The following is a 19,963-nucleotide window of genomic DNA, read 5'->3' on the forward strand; positions in this document are numbered from 1 at the left end:
CCAGGTGACCTGTTAAGACACTGGGCCAAGTCATTGCTTCCTCCTGAACCACTCTTTTTTCTTTCTGTCCTTAACCTGTCACGTCTGTTTAGATAGTAAACTCTAGGGGAGGGTCCAGGCAAAGCACAATGAGGCTTCAATTTCATTTTGGGGTCTGTAAGCCCTAATAGAGTATAAGTAAATTGTTGCAGTCCTATTCTGCCTAGGTAAGAATGCTGGTTTTTTTGTTTGTTTTTTTGCTCTCATTTTATGCATGTACTTTGCAGTCTCACACTGGTCTGGATTCTGTGAGGTGCTTAAACATTGGTTTAACTCCTAGTATCCAGTTAGTTCCAGTGAAATGGGACTGCATACATGCTTAAGCCCTTGGCTGAATTGGGGCATTTGGCATGGATTAATAGTTGCACTTGCAAGATTCAATCATGTTGTCTCAAGTGCAGATTTGATACCTTAAGTCTCTATGATGAGATGAAAATGGTAACTACATCCCTGCCCAGAGTTTGCTGCAAGTGAATTTGGCTTGCCTCTGTTGATGCTATTTAAAGAAAATTAAATTAATGGATAGCTGTGCAGGGAATCAGAAACATTTCATCTTGCCTTGTTTATGAAATGACTCTGTCTTCAGTTATAGTGAAAGATACCTTGATGCTGACATGAATGGGCATCTTCATTAATAATAATAATACCCTCAAATGCCCACTAGGTAGAATTAAATTAAAATTAATAATAATAAGCTTTTGGCAAGAATTTTTATTTGTATTTACAAATCAACAAAGCAAATTCATCTGATTCTCATAGGTCCTCTGTGTTTGCAACTCTTGTTTTATGTACTGCATCATCATCATCATATTTGTATCACCAAATTGTTTTAATGGCTTTGCTTTGATCTGCATTTACAGATAAAATAAATATTCTCCTCCTTCTGGAAGCAGATGGTCACAGAATCATAGAAAAGTAGGGCTGGAAGGGACCTAGCCCAGAGGTCATCTAGCCCAACCCCCTTCCAGAGTCAGCATCATCCCTAACCAAACTGTCCAATAAAAGTCTGTTTCCAACCTGTTAGTAAAACTACACAGTTAACCCTGCCAATCACAAGACATAATACCTTAACCTGCCACAGATAAAGCAGGGGGCAATGACAACCAATGTCCTGCTGCTATGTGAGTTGTTAAAAATATACTGTAGAGATCAAAGGGAGAGGGCTTTTCCTCCTTCTACAGAGGAAGTCAAAACCCCTCACGGTCTGTACCAATCTGATCATAGTGTAAAATTCCTTCCTGACCCTAAATATGACAATCAGTCTGACCCTGAACGGAGGGGCAGGAGCATTGCTAAATCATAGTCAAAATACCCAGGTTTGTCTGTCGCCGACACCAGTTCATAGATTTCATAGAGATTTCATAGACGTTAGGGCTGGAAGGGACCTCGGAAGATCATCAAGTCTAGCCCCCCGCCCGAAGGCAGGAAGTCAGCTGGGGTCATAGGATGCCAGCAAGATAAGCATTTAATTTTCTCTTGAAGGTGTTGAATGTAGGTGCTTGAACCAGCTCCGATGGCAGGCTATTCCAGACCTTGGGGGCTCGGACAGTAAAGAAATTCTTCCTTATGTCCAGCCTGAAACAGTCTTGCAGTAACATATAACTGTTCGACCTCATCATCCCTTGGGGCGCTCTGGTGAACAAACATTCCCCCAGATACTGGTGGTCACTCCTGATAAACTTATAGGTGGCCATCAGATCATAGTTCAATGCAAGTTGAGCATTCCTATTTCCTTCAACCTCTCCTTGTATGACTTGCCTGTCAACCTCTTTATCACTTGTCACCTGTCTCTCTAACTTCTGCATGTCCCTTTTTAAAAATGTAGAGCCGAAAACTGGACATCATACTCAAAATGAGGTCTAACCAGTGCTGAGTAAAGAGGTACTATCACCTCCTGTGTCTTGCACCTAATGCTTCTATTGATTCATCCCAAAACTGCATTTGCCCTTTTTGCAGCTACATCACACTGTAGATTCATATTGAGTCTGTGATCTATCAAGACTCCTAGAGTCCTTCTCTGTAGTGCTGCCATCCAGCCAAATGTCAGATATTTTATATTTGTGTTTTGGATTATTCTTCCCAAGGTGTGTAGTACCTTGAATTTACTAGCATTGAGCTTCATCCTGTTAGCTCCAACCCAGGTTTCTAATATGTCAAGATCCTTCTGAATTGCACTCCTGTTCTCCAACATATTCACAATCATTCCCAGTTTCATGTTGTCTGAAAATTTCCTCAAGACGCTATCTATTCCAGCACCCAAACCATTACTAAATTTGTTGAACAGCATCAGGTCCAGAACAGACCTCCATGGGACTCCACTTGAAAATTCCTGCCATACTGACCTGGATCCATTTATAATTACCCTTTTTCGTGACTCTTGATGAACCATTTGTCTATTATAGTAGTATTGTGTAGCCCATATTTCCCTATTTTTTATGAGGAGATAATGTGAGCCTTGCTGAAGTCCAGATATATTATATCCACTGCATTCCCTTTATCCACCTAAGTAGTTACTTTGTCAGAGAAGGAGATCAAGTTTGTTTGGAACTATTTGTTCTTAGTAAATCCAGGCTGTCTGCTTGTGATCAGCCTTTCTTCCTCTAGGTGCTTGTAAATGGACTTCCTAAGGATATGTTCCAATAACTTCCCAGGTATTAAGGTAAGTCTAACCAGTCTGTAGTTCCCTGAGTCCTCTTTTTTGCCTTTTTTTAAAGAGTGTTATTACACTGGCCCTTTTCCAGTCCTGTGGTACCTTGCCTGTTTCCCATGCCTTCATAAACATCATTGACAAGGGCTTCAAGATCTCCTCCAGTTCCATCAGTACTATGAAATTGAAGTTCATTAAGCTTGGTTGACTTGAAGTCATTTAGATCCATCAAAAGCTTTCTGATGGTCTCTTGTTATCTCATCCCTCAACTTGTCCCCTTTCTTATCCAGATTATCCTTATTAGGTATTTGGTTGCAGGTTAATTTTTCTTTGTGAAGACTAAGGCAAAGTAGCTGTTGAGAAACTCTGTGTTTGCATCTTCTGTTAAGAGTTCACCCTGGCTGTTTAACAATGGGCCTACAGCTTCCTTGGTTTCTTTTCTCGCCAGTGTACTTACAACCTTTTCCTATTGTCCTTAACCTTCCTTGCCAGGTGCAACTCTTTAACCTTTCTCTTCCTGATTTTTGTCCGTGCAAATTCTTGCTATTTCCTGGTTTGCTTCCTTGGTCATCTGCCCACCTTTCCATTCTCTGTTTGCTTTCCTTTTGAATTTGAGGCATCCTAGAAGTTCCTTATGCGCACGTTGGGCTCCCATCATTCTTGTGATTACCTATGGTAGGGCTGAACCTGTAACAGGTTCCATGGACATCAATAGGACTCTTCATAGTGTGGTTCTGCAATGCCTAGTAGCAAGTGTTTTGGAACATGAGACCTGGTGTGGCAAGTTTTCAGGTGACAGAATCTATTTCCTCTGCTTCAATGTTCTCACTTTTAGAAATGTGTTGGAAATACTTGCTCCTTAGAGCATTCACTAATGTATTTTACTGTGCCGCTTTTAAGGAGCATATGCTACTGCAGAGATCACATGCAAAACATTAGCCAATGCATACTCTACGTTTGTTTGTTTTAAACTTCGTTTAGAAACAAAAGGCTGCTAAGCAATAATATTGTACTCCATCGTCTGTGGCCCTATTCAGGAAAACATATCTATTGACTGTTTAGGAAGAGGGCACTCTAGCATGCACTTACATCCTACTGAAGTCATTAAAGTTAGGTGCTGGCCTAAATAGAGGGACATGTGCTTCATTTGCTTTCCAGAACTGAGGTCTGTATAAAGCAGTGATTATCAACTAGGGTGCCTTGAGATTTTTTTCAAGGATGTTACTGGGTGCTGTACAATGCTAGCACTGTTAGGTGTGGAAACATGATTCACAAGACAAACCCAGAGTTTTCAAATAGAAATTCAGAGTGTTAAAAACGTTATGGCTTATTATGGTCTTTCTGAGTTCTTTGCAACAAAAGAATTGCTCTAGTATTTTTCTGTAGTCAGAAAAAATTGGGGGAAACTAAGGTCAGGCATTTTCTGAGGGGTGACTGGAGTCTAAAGAGGGGGTGCCATGAATCTAAAAAGGTTAAGAATGAAGGACCTGATTGTTCTCCTATTGATTTATTGTCAAAAGAAGAAAGCCCATAATTCTCTCACCAATCCTCTTTGTGAATCTGAAATAATATAAAGGAGGCATCTTTTTTGTACAATGCTTGTTCAATGAGGAACAAGTTTTGTTTGTTTGACACTATTGTCTATGGACCCCAACCAAGCCACAGGACCCATTGTGGTAGGTATGGTAGAGATGGTTGCTGTCCCAAATCACTTCTTATTTAAAGAAACAAGACAAGCAAGGGGCAGGAGGGGAAACAGGGGCACAGAGGGGGGAAGAGATTTTTCTCAGGGTCCAGATCAGTGGTGGGCTTTAAGTAGAATCCAAGTCCCTTACTGCGTATCTAATGCAGCCTCCAGTTGAAGACTTCCCATGTAGGTCAGTTGCTAATTTATGATGGTTTTCACATGGAACAGTGACCAGCCATAGTTCTCTGTATCCTGCACGTGACTACAGCTGTGCACATGTAAAATTTGCAATACTGAACAAAATATTTTGGAACCTGACCATTGCACCTCATAGGTTATCACATGGCCACTGTGTTCACTTGATGTTGCTGATGCATACTGTGTGTCTAATGGCTACTCAATGTATTTGGGAGCTCTGGCCCCCTGATAGTGATAAGAGTGAGGTAGGAGCTGTAATTTCTTGAGACTTTTACTGTAGGATTAAAAATCAAGCTTGGTATCATTGGGTATAACACCCTGGTGCTGTGTCTCAGGCCGTATTTTTCTTCTCTTTCAAAATCAGCATGACTTTGTACGTCGAGACCGGCCATCCCGAGTTCTAATTGACCTAATACAAAGGACAAAGGATGCAGTACGTGAACTGGACAACCTCCAGTACCGGAAAATGAAGAAAATCCTTTTCCAGGAAGCACGGAACGGCCCGCTGACAGAGTCCCAAGAGGAGGAGGAGGTATGATATTTATTATGATCTCCTGAGGTCCCTTCCAACCCCTAATATTCTATGATTCTATATTACAGCTACACACTTCAAAAGCAGGCTGTATGCTTACAAGAGCAATTGAAAAGTGCCCTGTCCCTCGGAGTGTGTGTGTAATCTAGGTGTAAATGCAGTCCAAGTAATTAAGGTACCACATGATTCAACAGAAATGGTGAGGCAACATAAGACTCGCAGCAGCAAGAGAGTCCAATTATTTGGGTTGAGTTGGGGGTGGGAGTGCATACACTTTGGTGACTCGAAAACTTTGTTGTCTTTGTTCAAAAGACAGTCTTGGGTTTCAGAGCTACAGAACAAGAGTTTTTTAAAGGAGATTTTGAAAGGGAAGACAGGTGTTTTAGGGGCCAGGTCAGGGAGAGTTCAAGTAAAATCAAATCTGGAGAGGCAAGGCTGGCCAGCCAAATGCATTGAATATATTTGGATAGTAGGAAATAAGTTCCCTTAAAGCATGGCCAGTTTAGCTCTGCATACTTTATCAGATCAGACCTATGCTCCCAACCCTCTGTAGGGTATATGAGTTTTGGGGGGGGTTTTAGTGCCAGGTTCAAGAGAAGAAAAATCTTGAAGCACAATCCCCACATTTGGTTGTGTGCACACTTCATCAATGGATGTCAAGAAAACCCTGCAAGGAAAAGTACTGCAGAGGAAGACTGAAGCAGTGCTCCAAGACCTTCCAGAACTGCCCTCAACTAAAGGACAGAAGTGTTGCCTAACCACCACCATCACAAGGCTAGCGGCCGAAGTTAAATAAAATATTGTTCTTAACTTCTGCTCCAAAGCTGGAGTGTGGTGGTAAACAGAAGCTGCACTCCACTCTAGGAGTGGCTGCATTTCACCAGTGGTGGAAATAGCGCTTGGATATAGCTGACATAGGACTTGTGTGAAGCCCTTTGAGTTTCTGAAGCTGAGACTATGTTTATTAAGCTATGCCATTGTCAGCTGCAACTTGAGGGATCCTTTGTTTTGGGATGTGCTTCCTTTTTCCTGCTTACCTTGGGCTACATACAGTTCTTTCAGGTGCACTACAAAGCTTGCCCAGGTTGAGAATGAGGAAAGGTTGAAATGGTTTTTATTTTAAGGCAAGGGTTAATTAAGAATCTAATAACAGTTTTAAGCAACAAGTTTAAAGAGATTTAACTTGTGATTGCAGTGGGTGTTGTTGATCTTAAATATAAACCATGCCCATCAGTGAAAAGGACATTCTTAATAGCAGAGAGGGGCCAGCTGACCTCACTCAATAGAGATCCTCCCAGCCAATAAAGACAGCATTAATGGGCTTCAGCCACCTGTAGTATAAGCCCTGAAGTAGGGTTAAAACCCATAGGAAAAGCAAGAGGGTACTAAAAGCATAATAAGGGACATTTTATTTTGTCTTTGAGTTACAAGGTATAGCTGAAGTGTATCTGAGCCTTGAAACTTATTGGGGTAGGTGAGTGAAGGGTACAAATGAATTAGCTTCCCGGCATAAAATTGTTGGGCTACGCTGTCAGCGATTGATAGATTAGGCTTTTCTGTTTTATAAATGCAGTTGAGTCCATTTACTGTCACCATTGTAATGTTCCTCCAGTTTCTGAGACTTTCATATACAGTAATTGGCCTATCACAAGTTGAAAATGAAATCATCTGAGCAGCTGGACTTTAAAAAGCTCTTGAGCACAAAAAAAGGAAAATCATTGTTTTCATATGGAAAAGCAATGTGAAGACACAAAATTAAAATCCAGTTCAGTTCAAGCCTTCTGTTATAAACAACCCACTTAATCTGTCTGCAGTAATTGACTCTAACTGTGATGAAGAGAAGGCAATGGGTGATTTTTCAATTGATGATATGAAATGAAAATGAATGTCACTTGACATGGACACATTTGGATAAATAAGTGCATAATGGTTTGGTGCGCACTAGGATTTTTTTCCCCCAAGGTAAACTGATATTGCTTGGCTGTTACCTGTCTCCTGGAGCATAGGAAAATCTGCAGGAGGCCAAAGTTCAGCGTGGGCCTTATATTGTGCTTGTAAAGTACAGCTGTCCTATTTTGGAAAAAGGAAAAGGCAAATGAAAAAATGTTGGGTTTGGAGGGGAATGGAGTGTTGCTTTCGTTATATTAAACAGGATAAGGTACCCAAAGTGGCATTGGACAACAATTGGAAACACCCTACTGGCAGTCCCATACTGAGAAGCGCAACTGAGGCTGTTTGCTGTGAAGGAAACCGAGGAGATACAAGAACACCAAGGAGGAGAGATACTTTTTCATTCTACCGTTTAGCTGATTGGAGTTAGCAGGATGAAATAATGTTCCAGTAGTCCTCACTAAGTGCTTTAGAGTACCAGTAACGCCTGGTTTTGCTTTCTTTGAGTTAATGGTCTAATGAAGTTCATGTCCTGCACACTAGCAGCATGCTTTATGCTGAGTTTTTCCACTAAGTTTGCATGCCACTAAGAAAGACCACATTGCTCACATGTGCATGTCTAACTTGGCCAGCCAAGACAGAATTTAACCCTTGCCTTAGTGACTGCTCACCTTGTCAGTAAAAGCTGCCCACCTACTGAGGCCCATAGCAAGATAGAGTTTCCCTCAGATGCTTCCTAGGGAATGAGGGGAAGATGTTCCTCAAAGTACACCTAATTGTGTAGCCAATAAAAACAACATTTTGGTTTTAAAAAAGGACTTTTTATCACTAGCTGCTAGAATGTTAAGGTTACAGGTGTAGATACCCTAGACAGAAAGAAAGATATTAAGTTTATATATGCAGTCGTAACCCTGTCCTTTGTGCCTGTGTATTCTTAAATTACATGGCCATGTGCTGTAACACAGATACTGCAAGATGCTGTTTCTTCTGCAACCTTAGATCAGCTTCTTGGAAATTTTTTATTTTGCTGCATATGTCAGTCAAACTGTGTAGTTATACCTTTTAGTATATACCCTTTTATACCCTTTAGTATAAAAAACATCCATACGCAGCTTTGAGTAACCTGTCTAATTAAAATTACACATTCAAATACAGATCTTGGTCAGCTTACTGCTTTGTCAGACAGCTGCTCCAAGTAACGAACTTTTAATTGGCTAGTAACTTTTCTCTCCTAGCTCTCCTCAAAGGCCAGGGCAAAAAAAAGTAGGCCCTGCTAAATGGCCAATCAAAAGTATTTTAGCAGTAAAAGTCACAAGAATTTTGGCCAATCAAAAGTATTTTAGACCCAGGATTGGAGAGTTTTCCAGAGTCCTGGGATCCTTATGGAGAACTCTCACCAACAGCTGCTACTGCATTATATTGTCTGTTGTCAGTCCTCTAAGTCATTGCAGTTCAGCCTGATCCAATAAGATAGTGATCTGTAGACAAGGAAGAAAAATGCCCTATTTTTGAGAAAAAAGATGCATGTTGTATACCAAAGAAAAAAAAATCAGTTACTGGATATCGGAATGCACATTATAATTGAGTAAATACAGCAATAGCAGTTTTTGCTGCTTAGGCCTCTGCCAGAGAAAAGTTAAACTAAAGCTGCAGGTACTACATGTGGGGCTGATAGTGGACACTTTCTTTCATGCCCCTTGGCAGAGGCTTTTGAGGAAAAATCTTTTTTTTTTTTCTTCTTTCTGTCTTTTTTTTTTAAATCAAGGTGTGTATTTTATTTGTAGACATGCTGAATGTGAAAAAGGACTCTATCCTGGTGCATTTCAGTCCCTAGAAGAAAAAGAAAGGTTAATTATTACATGATAAATAGTTGTGTGATCATGTAATTAAACTTGCTGTGCTACACACAGATCACTGTAATATGACCTCTTCTGTGGAGATGTCAGGAGTTTCCAAGTGAAGACCACTACATCAGAACTTACAATGCATTGTATCTTAATTGAAAGGACAAGGGCATTTTAAGTCTATGGAGTATACCTGCTGATTAACTATGAAAAGTACTGTGGAATCCTGAATGGTTGCAAACACAGTCACTGAGTCTTTTCTGATACAGAGCACCTGGATGGGGGCATTTTTTGCAATAATGACTTGGAGGTAAGAGCACCCCAGTCTCAAACACTAATCTTGCTGCCACACACATTTCTGCATCCCCTGGAAGTCTCCTATTCAAATGGTGGCATTGCCCAGCTTTTAATTAATTTGAGGGAGATCTGGATGGTATAGCGTCAGGGTAAACGAGGAGAAAGTGACTGCCCCAGACAGAGCATCTTATTACCTTAGAGCAATGTTTGCATGAGGATTTTAGATGCCAGGAAGTAAGGGATGGAGAACTTGTACTTCTGCAGAACTGCCTTTAAAGCAACTTGGGCCACTGCAGAAACGTGTTTGGGTAGCTCATTTCCAGCAGTATTTTGTAACCAATGCCCCTTATTTTATAGGACAGTGAGCATGGATCAAACCTGAGTAGGAAGATGGACAGTCTGGGCAGCAACCATTCCATCCCAAGTATGTCTGTCAGCACAGGCAGTCAGAGCAGCAGTGTGAGCAGCATGCAGGAAGTCCTGGATGAGAGCAGCCCTGAACTGGTCATGATGCATAACGACGAGAGCACAATTAATTCCACTTCCTCTGTTGTGCACAAGAAGGTATGTTCTCTGGTGCTCTCCGCAGCTTCCTGCAGTCTCTGCTACAGCTCACATTGGGTCAGGTTGCTTAAGGCCTAATACAGCAATGTGTGGAAGGCCTCTTGTGCACCCTCTCACTAGCCCTCAAGGTGGTTAGAGACTCGCTGTTCCTTCTTTTCTGGCTTTGGCAGTTGGATGTTTAACAAGGTGGTGCTAATAGAGGTGCAGCTGTGGTAGAACTGTCAGTACATGGACAGTCCAGGCAGATCACATGCATGTACCTAACCCTGCAATGCCTCTGCACTTTTATGCTTGCTTGAAACACGAGCCCTCATTCTCCTCTGAGCAGTTGTGTTGTAGCGTGGTTTGAAGGGGTCACTAACTGTCTAGCAGTCGCAACTTGTGATTGTCTAGCATGCATGTGGATCTCCCTTCAGAAGACTCTTTGTACATACTCCTAGTAGTTTCCATACTTAGTGGACAGCAAAATGGAGGTTCTAATTCGGGGACTGAATCTGCAGGGAGCTTCAAAAGTTATATCTCTGCTTTACAGCCAGAGGAGCTAAAACACTACAGCAACAGAAGTGTGAATTTCTCAGTGACACTGTAGCAGCATAGCCTCATTTTAACCATTTAAATGCTTATGCTTCTAAGCAAATTGATCCACGTGATGGTTTGCGACATTTGAAAATTACTGGTAAAAAAATTTCAGGGTCAGCCTTCTCCTGGTAGTCCTCTCCATTTTCCAACAAGTACCACAGTTTGTTTACTCAGAAGTTTAAAAGATGTTTGTTTTACGTTCTTCTTAAATGTGCTTGAAATCTCATCTTCAGAGTGAGCCCTTGTTAAAAAGAATACATATGGGGTGTGAAACGGATCCTTCTGAGTGAGTGAAGAAAATGTGCCAGAGACTGTTGTGTGTGCTGCAGGAATATGTATAAAATAGTTTGAGGAGCTGATGTGAGTGATTACTTTCACAGGTTACAATAAGGCTTTTACTGGTTTTATAAATGTCAATGCAAGTCATGAAAATACAGGCTGTGCAGCTCTCTCAGCAGGCATGAATTGCATTTATTTTATAGGCATGGAGTTTCTATTTAATTTCAGAATAAAACTTTATTTGTATGAATTGTACAATACTTCCTAGGCGCACAGATCACTAAGGCTTGTGTGTTAATCCTTCTGGATCTGTATATAGCTGCCAGTGTCTTTGAGATGGAAAATACAACACTAGGCAATGTCAATGGGAGGAAAGTTCCTAATTCCTTTAAAACTACTAGCCCTAGCTCATTGATTATATGCAGTATTAATGTCCTGCTCATGATTTAAAGGCATTAGATTACCGGTAAGATAGCTAGTTCAGGTTTTTTGTGGGTAGGGAAGAATGCACTTGCATAAATGTATTGTTGTGCGCTGCCGTTGTCACTGCCATTGTGTGAAAGGCTTGTGTGGGAAAGTAACAAGCTGCAGCCATCTCATTGCTTAAGGAACGGGAGATCTGCACATTTGCTCACAACTATGATTCAAGGTACATATGCTCAAGTGTAGATCACTGAAAATTTAAATGTGTTCCTGCCTAGTTGATAAGGTTTTCTGTTCTTTCTGATGAGGTTGTCTTTAAAGTCATCATTTGCCATCAGTTACCACAGCACAGTATCTGAGATTACTGCTGTTCTCCCCATGCTTATAAATTTAATAGATGTCTGATATAAGTTGGTGGTTGTTAACTTTTTATGGTCTTCCACTGTATTTTTGTATAGAGGTGAATAGACAGAATAGCTACAGTATGAAGTAACATCAAAGTTAGAAAAAATGTAGTTTAAAATTGCATATATTTTTAACTCTGTGTTTGAAAGTAATTCTCAGTGAAGGGTGTTTAAACTACACATGCATACTAATGAAATATAAATGTCTAATAAATATATATGAGAGACTAAAATAGAAATCAGATTGAAACAGCAGCTTTATCTGTAGGTACGTAAATCTGAAACTAAAAGACTTGTCTTCAAAATGTTGCAAAGTGCCCTCCTTTGAAAAGTTGGGTAGTGTAAATTCAAGACTTGGGTGGCTCTTTGCATATATTAGTGAGGCTTTTGTGAGGACTGCTCGGAAGTATTCTGGGTGACCCTCCCTCGTTCTAGCTGCCGAGAAGACATTTCTGGAGCCAGTGAGTTCTTAGTGCCATTCAGAACCTAAACCCCAGACAGGATGGGACAAGACATAGGTGCAGATCTTAAATTAAATCTTCAACTTGCATTTAACCAGCTTCTGAAGGAAAAGAGGGAAGCACCAGCTGAAACAAGTGCTCTGGGCTTCTGCCTAGATCTAAGCTATCATCATGTCTCCCTTTTCAGGTAGTGAACATAGGCTTGGTTCGCACAATGCTAAAAGGCAAGTTGGAGCACCACACAAGCTGTAGTACTCAAAAATGAAGAACTCTAATGCAGTCCCATGTATCAGAAAGCTTTTAAAATGCTATGAATTGGCAGAATGGCATATGGACTAGTAATGTTTTTTAAACAAATCAGGATCTAAATATTATGAGCATTTCAGTCTCTTCCCGGATCTGTGCTCTCAAGATCATTGCGTGTACACTTACAAATCTAGCATAAAACAAATCAGTGGTGTGGTGAGAACTACAGGTCCCATCATGCAATGCTGCAGATTAATCTGGGTAGTCAGGAAGGGAACTACAGTTGGTTCCTATTAGTGTGAACTAGGAGCAGGGCTTGGGCAGATTTACTTTGAACAAGGTTTGGGTGTCTTTGCAGAGATTTTAAGCATTGTAGCTGTTAATAGCTATGTTGAATTAGCACAAGTTCATAGAGACTCGCTTTGAGATGTTCACTCCTATTAGATAGCTGCAAATACTCATATATACAGCAGAGCATACTTGGTTGCCACTAAATAAGTAAAATGACCTCTGCTCCTACTCTAGTTTTGCTTTGGCTGGTTACAGAAACTTTGCTGGCTGAGGTCCCTGCGACTATTCTGATCACTTCATAACACATACACATCAAGGGGTACCCTTCCCAAACGCAGTCTCTGATGCAGAATGAAAGCCTCTGTCTGGTAAGGTCTGCATTTGTGTCCAGAATAGTGGCAGCTTTAGCCCATGCAGACCCTGTATGTGGTTGCCCCTCCAACTCGCAAGAAAAAATAGTCCCAGCCCTCTCTTATCAGGGTGAGCAGTCCTTTACATTAACTTTGAGCCAGTTTTTTCTAACAGGCTGAAACAAAGTCCTTGGCACAAAATGGAGGTAGAGTATCAGGGTAGTCAGGCAAGAGCTTGCCTTTCCTACCCTCCTGTTCCTCATTCACACTGGGTCAGCAAATCTGTACTTGCAAGAGGTACAGTGACCACCGGCATGTTTCTTAATGGAAATCTAAATACCTCTCTCATCTCTGTCCCTCACATACAAGCCATCTACAGTTTCTCTTGCCAGTGTGAATGTCAGATGCTATCCTTTCTTGTTATGCTCTGTATGTTCAGGGTCAAGGAGAAGAACCCTAATAACCAGCCTCAGGAGGGTGGGTCTGCCTTGTTGGAGAGGGAGTTATATAACTGTACTTCTTTCTCTTTCTCCAAAGATCATGTTACAGTCTCCTGGCCAGGTCCCTTTGGGAGTTGATTCAGGCATTCATTTAGCAGTTCAGGTTAAAAATTCCAGGTTAAATAACACTTTTCTTGCAGACCAAAAGGTTGTATCTTGAAGTAATTAAAAAAAAAAAAAGCAGAGAAATGTAATTAAGCTTTGTATTTTCTCTGTTCTCCAAAGTGAAATGATACAGGAATTTAAAACTAAAACTATATAAACATCAATTAACACACTTTGAAGCAAAAATGAGAGAGAGTATCTGGATCCTTTAGAGGACTAACTGGGTGCATTTACATGTGCCCTTTAACTGCACAGTAAACTAATTTGCTGTGGTGTAAGGCACCAGTCTATACATGTGATGCTATTAAACCTCAGCAAACTAATTTTCACCACTGTGAGATAGTACTGTCCCATCACTGACAGTACTATCTTACTGTGACAAAAATGATTGCACTTAAACACATGTGTAAAAGCTGACCCAAGTGTACATTGTGCCTGGTCAGCCCATGCAGCAGGGGACCCAGACCCCTGCCTGCCCTCTAGCCACAGGGCTTCTCATGCTGGGGAACTCCTGTGGCCTGGCCAGCCCTGACGCTGCTTCCTGGAGCCTCGGGCTGACCCCCCAGTGTACCCTGGACTGCAGCAGTTTGATCATCTACATGTGCCATTAAGACACTGATAAACTCCGGTGCACACTGTGCCGGAATTTATCGTAACACCTTAATGGCCTGTGTAGATGCACCCACTATCAAATTTCCTGGCTTTAGATAGGCAGCTAATGGGGTGTTGTGTGCATCAAAAGTGCTGAGTATTGCACAGGCTTCTCCATTCTGTCAGTGTGGTACCTATTTCTCCTCCTTTGGAAGTTGGAATAATGCTAACAGGAAGATGGGGTTTTAATCAGCAGTAACTGACCCTTTATTGCATATAGGGGAATAGATGCTGCTACCATGGGAAGCATAAAATGCTGAAACTCAATGTAATAGTGGCACTAGGAAGTATGCCACTGTTCCAGTTGCCATCTTCACTGTAAGTGATGTTGACTTGGCTGTAACTCGCTATGGTCAAAGCCAGAGGTGGTATTTAAGCTACCCCTTAGCATTAACTGTAAAAGGAAGATTTGTGTATTAATGGTTACCAAAACAGCATTCAACAGTACACCATCAGTGGTCGCCACTTCCTGCTCACACATAATAGATGATTTATTCTCATCCAGCCCATTCACCTGACAAGATACAAATCTTTCCTACGGAAGTGGTTCCCAAACTTTGGCAGATTGCACACCACCAATTTAAAACAATACAACCTTAAGTACCACCAGCAAATTTTTCAGTTCAACCTTAAATACCACCAACAAATTTTTGTCATATAAAATAATTATAATAAATCTGTTAACACGTACCACTGACAGGTGGTCTGCATACAACTGGTGGTACGTGTACCACAAATTGGGAACCGTTGTACTATGGCATATCAGTACATTGTCCTCTCTGAATATGTCAAGTGACAGGACTTAGAGCACTTCCATGTTTTATAGCTCCAAGGCTTGACATTAGTTAAAAACACCATTCTCACTATACCCAAACAAAAAGTTAATAAAGGTGTTGTCTTTTTTTTTTTCCTAAAGTCCTTTGTTATTTTATCCAACTGCTTTACAGAGCTGTTGCTGGGATGCTAATTTCAGCATTGAAATACCCAGTACTTTCCAGCCACCACTTCTTTTGTTTGGTAATAATTTATCCCCAATAAAATCTTTAGGAAGACCTGTTGTAAGCATGCACCCATCTGTTTAAAACATGATTAGAACAAGAGGCCTGAATGGAGGGTGTTTGTTCTTAAGCTCCATCAACTCTTTACCATGTCCACATAGGGGGATTTATTTTGGTTAATGAACTGTTGCAACATAACAGACTTACCCAGTTGCTAACTACAGGTTGGTGGCGGGGGCAAACTCTCTCCTCTCTGTTTGATATATGACTTCCTAACTGGATTCAGTGGGGACGTGTCTGGAAGTGCAAGCAGTATAGGTGGTGTGGGTAGGATTAACATGGGTATGTCTTAGAGCTTGAGTCCTCTGTAGTTGGGTAACTGAGGGGAACAGCTGGGCAGCAGCTCCAGGTGCTGCCATTGAGGGGGTGCCCAGGATGCTGAGCTGCTCTGTTACCTCTCTGGGTCTCTAATCCATATGGGGAGAATGAATACAGCAGTAGGATTATACTTTGCGGAGGGAGATTCAGTGGGGATATCTGGATAGCCAAGCTTGTAAGAATGGTGAATTCTGGGCTTGAAATGAAGGGTAAGGAGCAAGACATGTAATGGCCTTTTGACTACCTTCTATGCAAGAAGCCAAGCAATGCTAGAAACAGAGCTTTTGCCTTAAGCAGAGCCGCAACAAGGCACATCTGCACCCTGGGCGGCAGTGGGATGCAAGGCAGCACTGACTGCCGTGCTGTTAAAAATGGCTATTTATATGCCCCCTTTCCTCCCTACCAAGGTGTCCCTTCAAACCTAACCATTACTAGTTTAGAAATTCCTTGTTACTTTGGTGTGGTGTTCTTCTTGGTTTAGTTAATAATGTTGTCCTGGGACCATTTGTCAGATTGAGCTGATTGAGGGAATATTTTCACAACTGCTTGCTGCTTTTAGAATCAATCCAGATAATATATGTGAACAAATTATCCTTTAGAGGTGAAAATGTGAGTATTTAAGCTGACCAAATGCAATTGATCTTATTTTTCTCTGCGTCTTGTCCAATTCGCTGTTCCAGCTAGAGATTTTTTTTTATAATTTTGTGTTTTCATGATTCTTTGTTCTTAAAAGTAAAACTGCTAAAGCAGACAGAATTGCACCCTTCAAGCAATGATTTTGTATACTTAAAATCTTTAGGATCATATGCAAACAGACCTGCTACCACTGAATCAGGCAAATTCTCATTAACTTCGGTGGGACCACCATCAAGACCTGTATGCTTGCTTTGTTGAGTACACTTACTCGTATTTCCCAACTTGCTCATTTCCCAACTATCACCAGCTTCCTCCCTACAGATATTTCACGCATGTGGAAAGTTGGCATTACAGAAAGGTGTTTTGGTCCATGTAACTGTGACTATTGTTGTTTTGGGAAGGGGTAGCAAGGTTTTTTAAATATATATATTTCTAGTCAGTCTCACTCTTAAGAGTGGCCAAGAAAGAACCTGGGTAGAATGTGTTACGTGTATAGTGGGAATACTGGTAGCCTGATGCATTCAGTAACCCAGTTAAGTACATGGGTGTTGTGAGGACATAAATGTTGCATTACTGGGGTGAGTTTGTCATAAAATACTTTTTATCAAGGAGCAGACAAAGAAGGAATATAGTGTGACTGGGACATAGGAGATAAAAAGTCAGTTCTTAGTTTTGCCCTTGGTGTGACACTAGGCAGGTTTTTTTGACTCTCGGTTCTTCAGATCACCATCTAGAAAATGGGGATGCTAGTACTTTGTTGCCTTCTGGGCATGATCTGAGTATAAATTCATTAATGTACATAAGTTACACGGATATCGAGCTAGAAGCTGTTTGAACCAACCAGTCGATGTTCAAGGAGATATGGTTATATGGCTATTTTCTTTAAATGTTATTTGTTCAGAGGTGTAGTTTCTTAAGAAGAGTAGAGCCTTCTGGGCTGAAAGGTAATCTGGAAATACATGTTTTCATTATTGGTCTTTGTGCATTTGAGGCTTGTTTTATAGTCTTTCAGGGTTCTTGGAAGATGGACCAGTTTCCCAGAGCAGCGGTACTATTGGAGAAACTGTTTATCTAAAATATATTAAATGATTGCAAAAAAAACGAGCACAAACCAAATACCCTAGTTGTAGTGATCAGCCTCAAGGCCATTAGTGTAGACAGTATGTTTTGTGAAGAACTGAAGGCTCCATATTATTGACTTAATTATGTGGGTTTGTAAAGGCTTAACTTGGTCCTTGGCATGCTCAGTTCACAATTTTATTCTGCTTGTTGGGGAGAAAAGTGTTACTGGCAATTCACCAAACTGCCTTTCAGCTGATGTACATCTAGAGGAGGGGTAGGCAATTATTTTGGCTGGAGGGCTGCTTAATGACTTCTGGTGAGCTCTCGAGGGCCACAACAGTAGCTCCACCCCTTGACAGGTGCCCCACCCCCTATTCTCCATCTTGGTACCAGAAGTCCCACCTCCTAACCCCTGACCTTTGCCACCAGAAGTCTGTCCATCCCCATTGAGCCCTGTTCCCTTCCTTGCCCCTGGAAGCACTCCTTTTGGGGGAGAGGGGGTTGCCATCTTGGAACCAGAAAAAAAACAAATTATATACTAAAAATCAAAAACTATGCTGCCTCCACATGGGGCTCCTGGCTGAAGTGCTGGGAGCCCTGCAGAGGTGGAAGCACAGAGCCCACCGGTCCTATGGTTTGTGACCTCTGAAAGCCCACCTTCTCCCGGCTTTGAGGGGCAGCCGTGAACCAGTAAAAATTGTGTTTTGGTGGGGTCTCATGGGCCAAATAGAATGGCCTGGTGGGCCAGATGTGGCCTACAGGCTGTATTTTGCCCACCCCAGTTCTAGAGGAAGGGGTAACCATCAGTCAACGTGGAACTTTGCTACAAAGTGTTCCTGGAAACTGAGAAATGTCCAACATGAACCTCCTCTCATTTCCTTTCACTGAAGGAAGCATTCTCGTAAGAAAGAGATTATTCCTTATGCAGTAAAGTTGCCCATAGAGGTGTCTTTTAAAACATTAAAATGAATATAGTTATAGATATTTGTCATTGGAAAATGTTCCAATGTTCTTTATGTCACTTTGAATTCGGACCCTGCTTCCATACACCACAATGTTTCTCTTACGTGGACACTAGATTGTATGTGTCCCTTGGGTGTGGATGTGGGTTGCTGATATCTTAAATGAAAACAGTAAAGCATTTGTGTGTTTTGTAGGGAAGAAGTAGGTAAAACTGCATGGAGCTGGCTAACAAACAAAAATAAAAAAGGGCAGATTTGGGGCTGAATATTAGTATGGCACTGCTCATTTCAAGTGGAATTATTCAAGTCTAGTAAGATTGTTAACAGAGGTGGGGCTGCTAGCATTAGAGATGCTGTCACCACTTCTGTTACACTACTTTAAGGTTTACAATTGTTCTAAAACTAGGTGGGGTAGCAACTTGGTAGCTAAGATCGTGTGTGAGAGCAGCTTTCCTGTAGACTTGAAAACAGTTTGACAACTATTTTTATGTTGCAGATATGCACAAAAATGTCATCTTCTGGTGTGTGTGTGGGTTTGTTTGTTTGTTTGTTTGTTTTTTGGGGGGGGTTCCTGTTTGGTATTGTATTCTTAATGCCTGTGATCAAATTCTTCCTTAGATGTTTCAGTTGTGTCCATTCAGTGTTTGTTCACAGGAGACCTGAAGTCTTATTAGCTGCCTCCAGGGAAAAGCTCTTTGTTGGAGTAGGATGAGATGATTACCTTATACATGAGCATGAGGTCTTTTCCCCCTTAAATAAAGCTTACTGCACCAAGATTATTTGATTACTTCAAAATAATCTCCATCCCAGTTGACCAGTTCTCTCTACTTGCTCCCAAGGGATACTCTCAGAGGATATAGTTTAAAGTGTAACACCATCAGACTGATTTTTATTAAAATGTACAGGAGTTAAGCACCCATTTCCCATTGGCATTTAGTTGTATTTAGCAATATAACGTCTTCACAGATATTTAATACATTTCCTGCAAAGGGAATAATAATTACAGCATAAATTCTTTTGACAAGGCAGAGGTCCTCCACTGAAGGGAATATAGAACAAGATGGAGGATTCATTACTAGAAAAAACCTGGGAAAGGCCCTGGACTACCAGTTTGGGGCTGGGTGGGATAGTTTCAGATTGATATTTGCCTAACGCTGGAGTGTTTGGATCCGAAGTCCAGTTGACCCTGTGGCGGAGGTTGGTTTAACATCCTCTTTTTCTTAAAAGTCCAGCTATAGGGGTTACAGGCTGATCTTGGGCAGCTGAAAACTAATAAATTGCTGGGGTTATTCTTAAACTTCTGTGAAATAAAACCCTAAACCAGTGGCTGTCAAACTTTTTACACTCGAGGCACCCCTTGTTAGACTTGAGGCACCCCTTCAGAAAATGCCAGCTCTTAAATTTTTGGGTTTTGCTTTTTTTGACTACAGAAAAATTAATAGAGCAATTCTTCTAGTAAAGAAAATGTCTTTAACACAGTGGATTTCTATTTGAAATCTCTGGGTGTATCTGTGCACACCTAACAATACAAACATTGTGTGGCACCCTTGAATGGATCTCAAGGCACCCAAGGGTGCTGTGGTAACCGGAGTGATTCTAGACCAATGTCCTATACAGTCTGCAGATATCTGTTCAGCATATTGCTAGACCTCTGTTTCAGTAACTTAGTTTTGTCCTTCAGTGTACACTGGATCGGAGGAAGAGAGTAGTACCTCCCCATTCTCACTTCTCTTAACCAATCCTTCTATCTACCTTCCATCTGGCCTGTTAGTCTTAGCAACTCTGAAGATTAGCTGTATTTTTTTTTCTTGCCAGCCTGATAGTTCTTCGTTAAAATGCTTGCCCTTGTAGCTCACATGATGTTGCTTGAGAGAGAACAGCAGATTCCTATATACTGCTGAATTGGCAGGAGATAGGAGTTGGCCCCAGATCCAGGCATT

The 19,963-nt window shown here is 41.3% G+C and overlaps 1 protein-coding gene across 2 annotated transcripts in view; it reads left to right on the forward strand.

The window, feature by feature from the left end:
* TAOK3 (TAO kinase 3) overlaps nucleotides 1-19,963 on the forward strand; it is a 151,037-nt gene that overhangs the window by 99,434 nt on the left and 31,640 nt on the right. The window contains exons 12-13 of one of the 2 annotated variants that reach the window (XM_014593635.3): nucleotides 4,936-5,103; nucleotides 9,492-9,698. In XM_014593635.3, coding sequence (XP_014449121.1) covers nucleotides 4,936-5,103; nucleotides 9,492-9,698 — 375 coding nt within the window. The remainder of the gene's footprint in view (nucleotides 1-4,935; nucleotides 5,104-9,491; nucleotides 9,699-19,963) is intronic. The other variant, XM_059713551.1, reaches the window with a different exon arrangement.

This window comes from Alligator mississippiensis, chromosome 10 (genome assembly GCF_030867095.1).
Source record: "Alligator mississippiensis isolate rAllMis1 chromosome 10, rAllMis1, whole genome shotgun sequence".
In the NCBI taxonomy this organism is placed as follows: Eukaryota; Metazoa; Chordata; order Crocodylia; family Alligatoridae; genus Alligator; species Alligator mississippiensis.